This window comes from Hibiscus syriacus, unplaced genomic scaffold (assembly GCF_006381635.1).
Source record: "Hibiscus syriacus cultivar Baekdansim isolate YM2019G1 unplaced genomic scaffold, ASM638163v2 tig00109972_pilon, whole genome shotgun sequence".
In the NCBI taxonomy this organism is placed as follows: Eukaryota; Viridiplantae; Streptophyta; class Magnoliopsida; order Malvales; family Malvaceae; genus Hibiscus; species Hibiscus syriacus.
The window spans coordinates 1622871-1635778 of record NW_024062543.1 but is presented as its reverse complement, the minus strand read 5'-3'; the positions used below and the strand labels follow the sequence as shown (position 1 = coordinate 1635778).

Sequence of the window (12908 nt, the reverse complement as noted above, 5' to 3'; positions counted from 1 at the left end):
GATATTTTTAGCAGTTGGCATTTAGTGGCTTGCGATATATATATATATATATATATATATATATATATATATATATATATATATATGTGTATAGTGAGAAATACACGGTTGTCTAATATGGTTCATTGAATTTTCATTACAAATAGTGAAGATGAATTATTAATTTGTAATTGATGTTTTTGTTATCTTTTTATTTGTTAAAAAATGATAGCTACATGATCCTGTCCTTTTCGAAACAAATATCAATGTCATGCCGACGAGAAAAAGTTGAAGGTGGTGCGCAGTTTCGAGTCTTAAGTTAATTTCAAGGTTGGGAAGCTCTTAAATAAGGAGACAGGTGAGTTAGATTAGGTCAGATTTTTAAAATTGAGTCGAAATCCGTCAAGTTTCATATGCATTTCTACTCTTAAATATCATTTTAAGATGTTCTAATTAATAATACAGTCATTCTTAACCTTAGAATTAATATTTAGGACATTAAGAGTTGGACCACATGTAAACTCATTTAGACCTCGTAAATTTAATCAAAATCTAATTATTCAATGTCAGATTATACCGTGTGATTGAATAATGACTCTCTGTTTTCTTCTGGGGATGTTCTCTTGCTTCTGTCGAAATGCCTGTGTGTGGGCTCTTTCTCTCTCTCTCCGTATGAGCTTCTTCTCTTTCTTTCAAAGTTGCTTTATATAACCCAAACACTTTTTCTAGGAAAGTTGATATATTTGCAGAAAGCAATAGCTTTTCTTCTGCTCCATGTTCAACCCCCCCTTCTCTCTCTCTCTCTCTTCCCATCAGTAAAGGCTGAATTTTTCACCCTCCCCCACTAGCTCCACCACCTGTACAGCTAAAAGAGAGATTGATTGATTTGTTTTTCACTTGAAAAAACCGATCACTCGAGCTCCATATACTTAATGTTGGACAACAACACTTCAATTTCAGTTGCAGCCCTTCATGTTCCATCTTCCTCCTTTGTGGAAAATAGGGCCACACACAAAAGAAAAAGGAAGCCGGCAGGCACACCAGGTTTCGTACTGGTGGACTGTTTTCATCTCTAAATTGATCAAGCGGTTTTACCCTATCGATCATGCATGTTGTTGTTGTTTTGTTTGTAGATCCTGACGCGGAGGTGGTTTCTTTGTCGCCGAAAACGTTGTTGGAATCCGACAGGTACGTTTGTGAGATCTGTAACCAAGGGTTTCAGAGGGACCAGAACCTTCAAATGCATAGGAGGAGACATAAGGTGCCATGGAAGTTGCTGAAGAGGGAATCGCAGGAAGTGAAAAAGAGGGTTTTCGTTTGTCCCGAGCAGACATGCTTGCACCATGACCCTTGCCATGCCCTGGGAGATCTGGTCGGGATCAAGAAACATTTCAGGAGGAAACACAGCAATCAGAAACAATGGGTTTGCGAGAAATGTTCCAAAGGGTACGCCGTTCATTCGGATTACAAGGCTCATCTCAAAACCTGTGGCACACGAGGCCATTCTTGTGACTGTGGCCGTGTCTTCTCCAGGTTCGCTTTCAATTTCAATACATGAAAATTGAAAAGTTGAAACCTCCTTTGTATGATCCAACTTAATCTCATGTTCTCTCTCTCTCTCTCTCTTTTTGTTTCAGGGTTGAGAGTTTTATCGAACACCAAGATATTTGCACCGTTCGATGGGTTCAACCTGACCAGCTGCAGGCGTCTCAAACGGCGTCGACCACTAGTCCTTCGAGCGATGCTGCTAACTTCAGCATCGCTCTACTGCGTGGATTGTCAATGTTGAAACCAACCGAGCCTGTTTTCGTGTATGCGTCCACTTCAGACCATCAGCAGCACCAACAGCAACGCAATCTCGAACTCCAACTTCTACCGACGAGGGATTCGGATGAGAATTACGCCACTCATTTGAAGCTATCGATAGGATCAAACGAAGAAAAGAACGAAACGACATTGGAAGCTACTAGGATGAAAGAGTTCGCGGGTGGACAGCTCAAGTTAGCCATGGCCGAGAAAGCCTATGCCGAAAAGGCTAGACAAGAAGCCAAGAGGCAGAATGAGATGGCCGAGCTCGAGTTTGCAAGCGCAAAGAGGATAAGGCAACAAGCACAAACCGAACTCGAGAAAGCTCAAGCCTTGAAAGATCAAGCGACACAGAAGATCAGTGCTACCATCATGCAAATCACTTGTCAAACTTGCAAACACCAGTTCCAAACATCGACAGCTGCTGTCCCAGACGATGAAACCTCACTTGTTATGAGTTATATGTCTTCAGCCACTACAGAGGGTGAAGGAGAATGATAAAAAAAAATCCCACTACCTAGTCCTTAAAAAACATCATTGTTCTTGATCTGCATGTTGAGTTTTTCTTTGCTTATTCAACTAGTTTTTCACTTCTGATATTTTATTTAAAAAGGGTCTTTCCAAACATCTTCATTTGTTTAATAGAAAGAAAAGAGCAGACATTGCAATCTATATGAGATTCTAATCATGCCTTTGAGATCTTATTCCAGTGCTATAATATCTGCAGCTCTGCCATGTGAATCTTTTAAAACATCTGTACTAGCCTAAGGCCCTCCATTAATAATCATATGAACCCTTAGATTATAACTAAACTCACCGAATCGAACCCTAACCAAGTATAAATGACTTCTTCCACATTACCATGGGGAACATTTTAGCTAGAAAATTGGAAGGAACCATTCAAAGATGGCGACCCATGGATTCAAACTCCAAAATTGAACATTAGAAAAGAAAGAGAGAAAGGGAGAAGAGGAAAGAAATGTCATTTTCATTGCATCTGTGTCCCTTATAAATGGCTATAAATTAAAATTTAGAAGAAAAAAAGGCCATGTTTTTCAGTGCCACAGTTGAAATGGTTATAGGCAGGCAATAGTCCTTCTCAAAACGTAAACAACACATGCAATTCACATAAAAACACCGACAGAGACACACACACTCTCTCTCATTCACACGCTTCATCAGTTGCAGAAAAGATAGCAGAGTGGTCAGCCAGCAGCAGCTATGTCAGACACACACTGCCATTTTTTTTCATTAACTTTTTTAAAGACAAAACTTACCTTCTTCAACAGTTCAACTATAATTCAAAACAACAAAGGAGGGAAATCCCTATATATATAGGGTTTTTTTGTTTAATGAGTTTAAGGGTTATTAGATTTTTGGGTTTGGGACCACGGGGAGCTCTTCCCTCACTTTTAACGCAGTTTCCCTTCTTTCTTTTGTTCATTGGATGGCCTATTGAATGGTACTTCCGTTATTCTCAACTGTTTTAGGGACGAAACTGAAATGGAGGGAAAGGGAAAGTAAAGAGAGGTAAAAGACGGTGTGTTTGGTTCACGAAATGTAAGATTATCAGTGAGAATGTAAAATTATCAGGGAATAGGATTACTGAGAATGTTGCATTTTGTGTTTGGTTGGTTTAGCAGGAATATAAGATTACCGTGTTTGGTTAAAGGAATAAAAAGATTATTGGAATGTATATTTGATCAAATTGCCTTTATTATATATTTATTCTTTAACAAGTTGGAAAATATTTATATTTTTTCTTTAAAAAAATTAAATTCATAAAATTCATATATTTTTTTTACAAAATTAAAAATATAAAAAAGTTTAATGAAAAGATAAAATTATATTTTAACCCCTGAACTTCATATAAAATTTTAATTATAGATTTTTCTTTGTAAATCTAAAATAGTTTAAGGATAAATTTGTAATTTAACCTTCGTAGAATTTTTATTATTCAATGACAGAATAAGGATATTTTTGAAGAAATATTTTTAAGGGCATTTTAGTCCAAAACGTCGGTAATCCAACAATACCTAAGGAAAGGGAGGTAATGACATTTCCAGTAATATACCCCAAAAAATTCACTATTGGTAATCTTATATTACCGGGAATGAGATTCCCCTGCTAACCAAACGGGGGAATGAGATTCTCGTGCTAACCAAATGAGGGAATGTGGATTTCATTCCCATGAGAATCCCACATTCCCCCAACCAAACGGGTAAATTAAGTGTTTAGTACCTAAATTATTATTTTAGGTATGTTTTAGTTCATAAACTACTGATTTTTTCAAAATCATACTTAACGTTTAGTTTTTGTTTCGTCTTAGTACCTAGCCGTTAAAAACTTAATGGATAATTTGCATGTGGCACCTTTTTATGGGTAAATTACATCAGACATCACTCAACTCTCTTCTCACTCCTATTTTGGTCACTAAAGTTTATTTTTTTAAATTTTAATTACTTAATTTTCAAATTACTCTTTGATTTAATCACTCTAACTTTCAAATTTATTTTTAATGATATATTAATAAAATAATATTGAAAACGTCATGTCACAAAAAATATTAATAAAATAAATTAGAGTGATTAAAATAGGAAAAATTAGAAAATTGAGTAGTGTAATTGCTTTTTTTTTTAATTTTTAGTACCAAAATAAGAGTAAGAAGATAGTTGAGTGATGAATGATGTAATTTACCCATAGAAATGTTAAGTTTTTAATGGCGAGGTACTAAAATGAAGCAAAAACTAAACATTGAAAGTTTAGGTATGATTTTTAAAAAAAAAATTGAAAGTTTAGGTACTAAAACGGACCAAAACAGATATTTTATATACTAAACGCATAAATCACCCAAGTCTAAAAGGTGTCAAATAAAGAAATGTTTATATACATTGTGGCCCACAAATATATTTGAAGGTTTAATTATTACCATATTTTTCTAATTAGGTATACGGTTCAAATTAGTTAAATAACATATCAATTTGAAGCGGGAAGCCCAGCTAAGTATAAAATTGAACTTTGGACCCAAATACAGGCACCGACTTGTACATTTACTCATAATATTTTTTCGAATATATGAATATACACTTTTCATTACGATCCCGGCTTTTACATTTTAGTTTGTAAGATAAAGTTTAATATCATTTCAGTACCGAGGCTTTGGTTTAATAGTAAGGAGGTTGTAGAAACTTTAAAATTTTATATTTGAGTCCCATCATATTATTTGTGAAGATGAGTAGATTAAATTCGTTGAGTATTTATTGATAAGGTCGAATACAATTCCATTCTATTAAGAATTAAAAGTAGAATAAAATTTTAAGTTAATTGGACTGGCAAACCGTATCCATCCACCTTCAGGAATTTCGGTCAGTACCGCACTCACGTAGACCCCTTCCATCGTAAGAAAGACGATGAAGTACATTGCAACCAGTAACGGTGGCGTTCTCCATATGATGGTCATGACCAGTGTAAATGAAGAATATTCATGTGCAGTAGTAGTTAACAGAAATGCAGAATTTTAAGCTCCCTTCAACGGAAAGTTGAGTAAGAACATACTAAAACTAGAATTGGATTACACCCACCAAACTAAAGGAATCAATATAATCAGGACTCCAAATCCAATTGTTCTCAAGGCAAGCATGAGCACAGTCAGGAAAGTAACAATAAGCATAAGCACTTAAAACCCGGCAAGCGAGGCTAGAACATCTAATTCAAAGCACTGATCTTCGGAAAAGGAATCACACAGAAACAAAACATGGATATGGCATACCTTCACCATGATCATCTGCCATAAGGGCTATACAGGCATACTTGACAACCCCAATGAGAGTAAGAGTCCAAAACATGATGCTATAGATCCCCAAGTAGTCTTCTTCAGTTGGAGAAATCAAATGCATGGATTGATATACATACAATGGGGGATTTCACAAGCCCTCCAAATACAACTCCTATAGTCTTGTATGCAAGCAACAGATGGCTCCATTTACTAATCCCCTGGTTTTTTCAAGAAAAATCAGGTCAACATACACACAAATTTGATTTCAGAATCCATTGAATTTGTAAACCCAAAGATTAAATCCATTAAATTTCTAAACCCAGAGATTGAATCCATAGCAAAAACGTGTAACAGACATGACATGAGAAGTGGGTGTAAGAGAAAACTACCTTGCTGTTGGAAGAGTGAAGCACTAGTGTGTCGGTGGTGGTGGTGTGGTGAGGGAACTGAAGTATTTCCATGTAATGACTGCTGTCGGAAGCAGAAGCAATAACAAGTCCAGGTAGAGCGATGGCCGCCGCAATTTAAGCGGTTAAAAGGGTGATCATTATCTCTTGAAATCCAAAATTTAAGCATGACATTTACGGGATATGAACGTTTATTATTAAATAATTTAAAATCTTTTTAAAAACTACTATTTTTTAAAGAAAATATATTTTAAATTCGTCTAAATCAAAAATAAATTGAAATTATTAAATTTTAAGTTGACATCAAACGACTAAAGATTCACCTCATTCCATCCGGTCGCCATCCCTAGGAAATTTAGAAGTGGAACCTGAAAACTCTCCATTTTAAAGGTCTGGTGAGGCAAAGGTACAGCAAATCACATGATTCATGACAGTAACAACACTTGCGCATCCTACCATTTTAGAGATTTGACAGAGAAATGTAACAAAATTTTTGTACCAAAAAGGTAAAGCAAGTCATAGTGCTGCTGCCTCATTATGACATTGAAACATAACAACAAAGAGCAAGTCGAGTTTTTTTTTTTTTTTTGAATTTTTTGAAATGAGTATCAAATAATTGAGTCTATTTAAATCAAATAATAATCGAATTTTAAACAAATAAAACTCAAATAGCTTACATTCTATTTTATCTCATTTACAACCCTACTCGTATGAATGTTTATAGAAGTTTTGTGTAAACTACGTGTTACTCTTACTCCCCCATAACTTCTGTTGGACTAATATTTTACACGTTACTCTCCACCTTTTGAGTCATTCTTCAGTTTCAAGGTTTTTCCTTGATTAATCTAGAACGATCTAAATCGTATATCTAATTTTGATGGGTTACTCTCTATCTTTACTTTGGATGGACTTATTTGATAGGAACTTTGGTGGTGTTTGTGTTTACTGTGTAAGGTCTGCAAAGTTTTTATGTCTGCGCCGCGCAGACCACACACAGACATTTGATTTCGCATACCGTTTATTTTTTAGAAGACAGAAGTTTTTCTAACGTCTGCGCGTGGTCTGCGCGGCGCAGACGTGGTCTTATGTCTGCAGACGTCTTCTAACATCTTCAAAGAGGTTTTATATTTAATTTTATATTATATTATATTTGATTTTAATTTTAATATTAATTTTTTAAATAAATTAAATGTTAATTTTTAATATTATATTATAGATATTAATTTTTAAATAAATGAAATATTAATTTTTTAATATTATATTATAGATATTTAATTTTATATCATATAAATTATTTTATATATTATTAAAATTTTATATTTATTTTAATTATTTTGATTTAAGTTTAAATATAATATTTTTTTTGGATTTGTTATTTTTAAATTATATTTAACCTTTTTATACAAAATGTAAGTATTTAAACCACATTGTTTAATAAAAAATGATTTCATTGTTTGATAATTAAGATTTTAAAATAAAAAATATATATAAATTATGTTTTTAAATTTTTTAAATATAATCACAATTAAATAAAAATAATAATAAAATAATTTGATAAATTAAAAAATATTTTCTAAAAACATCATATAATTATAAAAATAAATTATGAATATATATTTAAAAAAATTAAAAGTATTACATAATTGCATATTTAAAAAAATCATATAATTTAATGATCATTTACAAATTTTATTCTATAAAACTTATAAAACTAATAATGCATGTGATTATGTGAGACTTATAATAGAATTAATAAGGTGTTGTTTGTTTTTCTATAAAATTTATTATTGTAGTTGTATGAATTATTTAAATTTCAGTATTATAAAATTAAAATTATTTAAATCTCAGTATTGCAAAACTCTTTTAAGTTTAAAAAATCAGTTTATTTATATTTCAGTTTATTTTAGCAGTCTACAGACGTTAAAAAACAAACAGTATTCTTCTTGCAGACTGTAAACTTTTGGTCCATATCTTCTGCTGCATATGTGGTCCGCAGACTGAAGACCTTTTACCTCTGCAAAAACAAACACCACCTTTGTGTGAACTACATGTTACTCTCCCTCTTTACCAATGACATTTTTCTCATTAGTTGCATTAATGACTCAATGTCTATGATATTAATACCAAGAGAATAATATCATTGATTTTATTATATATTGATTTTATCATAAAATCATTGATTTACACACACAAATAATTTATTATAATATTAATATCATAAGATGTGTATCATTGCTTGAAACAACATAAACAAAACCTTTTTATTTGTTAAATTATATATTTACAACTTAAGCACATGCATGATAATTAAAAAAATGTGATTTCACGATCAAGATTTAAAGAGTTAATTGTATCACATGTCCTTCAATTATGACCTCGTTCTAAATTAGTCCTTAAACTTTTGAACATTTCATTTTATCCCTAAACTATGATCTTCAATCTAAATTGGTCACCAAACTTTTTAAACATTTCAATTTCATCCCGCATTATACATATATACCCACATCCTTTGTTAATAAAATCATTAGACCATGTTATATTATTCTATTTTTGAGAGAGAAAATTAGGTTAAACTATGGTTGAAATTGATTACGTATTTGCATGAATTTGGGGATGAAATTGGAAGACTCAAAAGTTTGAAGACCAATTTTGAATAAGGGTCATAGTTTGAGAATAAAATTTAAATGTTCAAAAGTTTAAAGATTAATTTAGAATGAGAGACGTTGTTTAAGGATGAAATTAGAATGTTTGAAAGTTTAAGGACCAATTTAAAACGAGTATCATAGCTTGGAGACATATGATACAATTAACTTAAATTTAAATGATGTTAAGTATATCGAATAATGAAAAAATTATTTAAAAATACTTATCATATAAAAATTATTTATAATTTTTTATTAATAATATATCGAATAATAACTCTTAAAAATTACTTTAGAAAACAAACTCGTAATGGAATTATCGCAATTTGGGATTTGGAAAAGGAAAAAAAGGCAGAAAAGCAAGATATACATACTCTCACGTCTACCTAGGATTTTCTTTTATATTTTTCCTTTTTCTCATAGAAATAAGAATAACAATTTAAAAAAAAATAAGAACGAGTAAAAATGATTGGTCAAATAATGTTTATAGGGATTTACTAAGTTTTATTCTTTTAACTTTAGTATATTCTTAAAAAAAAATCCTAGCCGCTTTCTTCCTCATTCTCGCTCTTCCCTTTTTTTACAATTTATTTTAATTTTATTGATCAATTCAATTTTTTTTCTTTAATTTTATTTAATCGGCGGCGACACTAGTTTTGTTGTTGGTTGTTATCCGCCAGTTATATTTTTGCTTTGTTTTTTTATTTTTTTAAGTAAGAATAATTGTCTTTGTGACATGTTCTCTGACTTTGTGGTAAGTTTATATATGCCTTTGTGCACGTTTTTTTCTACCTTTTGGTAGCTTACTGTTTTTTTACTATTGTTTTCGTGTATATTTTTTTCTTAGGGTTTGATTTGACATCAACACGATTGATCAAGATGGAGTTTATTTGTTATAATGATGATATTCCCTGTTTTGGACCCTCGAAATGATTTGGATACAAGTTTTGCATTCATGGATTGTTTTCTCGCGCCGCTTGACTATGATTTGCGATTTGTCAGTAACCTTCAGTAGCTTCATCCCTTTTTGTGGTTCGTTTGCCGATATAGTCAATTTGTTTGTATCTTTATTTTGTTTGAGCATTAGTTAGATTTTTTAATCTTTTATTTTATGGTTCTTGTGTGAACTAAGTGGTTAGTTTTTGTGTCAATTGTTATAAAAAAATATTCTAATTGTAATTTACTTTATGTTTACGGGTATATTCCTACATCATCATTGTAATTTTAGATATTTTATATTTTTAATAAAACTAACAATTTTCTATAATAATAAAAAAAACTTATGTATCTTCTTCTATCTTTATTGAATTCAATACTAATATTTTACCTTTTTTTCAAAGATGAATACGCTATATTAAATTAGTTGTGAGTAGTTGATATATTATGTTGTTATTTATAATTAATAGTCGTTATAAATTAAGTTTAAAATTCAAATTAGTAAAATAATTACGAAGAATCTGAGTGGGGCCTATCTAATATGATATTGTAAAGAGGATAGGTAGACATAATCTAAAAAGGTCAAAATCTTCATCACCTAACCAATGTGTTTATGTTTTAAAGAGAGAAACACAAACCCTATATCTCCATCATTCCACTTCTTTTGCCCTACAGCTAGGGATGGACCGAAGGAAGAGTCGACGAGGATAGTTGTCTCTGAAAATTTAGAATTATTATATATTTTAGATTTTTCATATATTTTCTATTGAAAATTTATTTTTGTTATCTCTGAAATTTTATAAGTTTAATTTTAACTTCTTTAGTTCAAATTCGTCACCTAACATAAAATTTCGTGTACGTATCTATCAACAACGGTAAGATATCAAGTACTTTCCCTCATTCTCATTTGTTGCTCCACCTCTCATCAGAACCGTTGGATTTGCATGATAATTCCCCCACATTGAGAAGTAAAAGGAAATGAACGGTGTTGATTCAAAGTGCAGGTACAAAGATATGGTGGATACATATTGGGGTCCCAAGTTTGATTGTTATTGTCTGCAGGTAGAAAATGGGTGGGTATTGACGATAGGGTATTGACCTAGCAGCAACAAGACAAATCCCAAGCCATTTTGTGGATGTTGAAAATTTTGAGCCAAGAGCACTAATAAACATAATGGCATATATCACACTAATGATTGGAGCATATTCATTACATAATATACTCATTTTCCTTTTTGTATTTAGTAGTGCATATTGTTTATTGGCAAGGACAACAATGGATTCTTACTCGTATCCCACGATATTGTTTCAAGCAGTAAATATTGATTGGTCGGTTCTGCTGCCTGAATATTAGGGTTTTATAGGGTAATTTGATTAAGTTCACACATGGTGAAGTTTAATGATATGATTTCATACACCAAAGGGACAAAAGCTAGAATTGGCTAAACAAAATTTGGAAGAACCAATAATTCCCTCAACCTTTCCTTTTTCTTTTCCCTCTTTTTTACCTCATCTTTTCTTTCTTCTTGCTTCTTCTTCACGTTCCATTTGATTCAAAGCAGAACATATCATTGTCCCACAAAAGTGCACGAACCAAATCGAGTCTTAATTCGGTTAATACGGTTATTGTTACAGAAACGAGTTTAAGCATGAAAATCTAAAAATTAAATGTGTAGAAAGGTAGAAGATGATATGATATTTTACATTCATGCATGATTCATAAACCCCATGTGTTCCCCCCTATACAATTTTTTTTTCAAACAAAAGCATGAGCTATGCTGAAGTAAAGAAACAAGCAACAACAAAGAGTTCAAATTATGTTTTCATTAACCTTTGGTTCGAATAATAGTGATGGTGCCTCTCCCTTGAGTGTGTATTTTGGTGAGGGCCACAACAGCTTTACCAGAAAGGCCGGGACCATCGGCCGATACGCATGGCCGACAAGCGAAGTCTCCGACAGGGTGCCTCACCGGCCTTGTCGGTGGCATTAGTATCCTCTCGTTGATGTCGTTTAACGTCGTATCGCCATCGATGCCGCCGGGTTTAACCAATGCGAATGGATAAACAACCCTCGTTATCACCCTCTTCTTCTTCGTCTTATCAACACTTGCTTAAAAACATCAAACAATCAGCAAACTGTTAAATTATATCTCTATGAGACTATAAACATCAACAGAAGCATGCAGCAGCAAAATTGTAAGGATTTCCTCTGTGATTTACCAGAAGAAAATGACTGGGGTTTCTCTGTTGAGAGTCTGTACGAGGAAGACGATGAATCAAAAGCTTCTTCGGGGTTGTCTGATATTGTCTCTTCTGGTGTTTTTATCGATGTGGTCATTGGTTCATCTTTAAAAAAAAGGTTCCATGTTAGAAAAAAAATGTGAATGATTGGATTGGTTTGCATGGTGAAAATTCTCATAATCATTACCTGAAACACCATTAATGCTCGTTGTTAACTGGCTCTTGCAGGTGAAATCCTCAGAGAGGCCCCAGTTGCAGCTATAATTCAAGTATCCTTGCTGCATAACAACATTAAAAACTTAGCATACTAAAAGAGAACAAGAAACTAAAATATTTCCAAAAAAACAAAAAATCACCATTGCAAGATCATTGAAACCATTGACTTGATCATGATCATCATTGTACAGCAACACTCGTCTTCGTTTCGATCGTTCCGTGAATTCCAGCAAAGCATCTTCAAGATACCCAGAAGAGAAATCTGCAAGTGGAAACCATGGGGAAATTGCGGTTCCGGTTCCAGTTCCATCCATCACTGCATTCACACGCAGAGAGATGATAAGCTCCATTTTTAAAACCCCAAAAACAAAAAACAAACAGTGAAAGAGAGACAATAAAAGAAAGTAAAAGACACTGCTTTCGTACCTAAAGACATGTCTGCGTTGAGAACTCCAAGGTTTTGAAGATCCCGACCTAGGGAAGTAGGAGTATTGTAATAAGCCATAGAGCTAACCTGAAACTCACTTATGTATATATGTTGGGGATGAGGGTACGGTTCTGTCTTAAATAACTAAATGAACATCTGAAACACACACATCAATGTTTCCATGTTACTGTAAATTTGTAATGGTTTGATTGGGTGTGCTAAAGAAGAAAAAAAAAAGATGAAAATTATTTACATGATGATCAGTCAACGGCAATGGAGAGAGGGGAAGCAAAAGTATGCGTTTCTTGGGATATGAAACTTTTTTTTTTTAAAATATAATTTTTAATTTATTTTTGGGTTTCTGCAAATGGGTGGGGATTGGAATTTTAATCATAAATGTGGGGTTTGGTATATGGGGTACTAAATAATTGCAAAACTTATGATATCATACATGGTGTTGTTTTTCGTGTAAAAGCAAA

General features: G+C 32.6%; 2 protein-coding genes across 2 annotated transcripts; one reads left to right on the top strand and one right to left on the bottom strand.

The window, feature by feature from the left end:
• Positions 1-634: 634 nt before the first annotated feature.
• On the top strand, positions 635-2386 carry LOC120211458 (zinc finger protein SHOOT GRAVITROPISM 5-like). Its single transcript, XM_039209990.1, has 3 exons — positions 635-1023; positions 1113-1512; positions 1617-2386. The coding sequence occupies exons 1-3, from the start codon at positions 912-914 to the stop codon at positions 2281-2283; spliced, it is 1179 nt and encodes a 392-aa protein (XP_039065921.1). The 5' UTR covers positions 635-911; the 3' UTR covers positions 2284-2386.
• An 8876-nt stretch (positions 2387-11262) lies between these two features.
• LOC120211459 lies at positions 11263-12544 on the bottom strand. Its single transcript, XM_039209991.1, has 5 exons — positions 12429-12544; positions 12143-12318; positions 11974-12064; positions 11766-11891; positions 11263-11655 (listed from the first exon to the last, which is right to left on the bottom strand). The coding sequence occupies exons 1-5, from the start codon at positions 12505-12507 to the stop codon at positions 11372-11374; spliced, it is 756 nt and encodes a 251-aa protein (XP_039065922.1). The 5' UTR covers positions 12508-12544; the 3' UTR covers positions 11263-11371.
• Between the last annotated feature and the right edge of the window lie 364 nt (positions 12545-12908).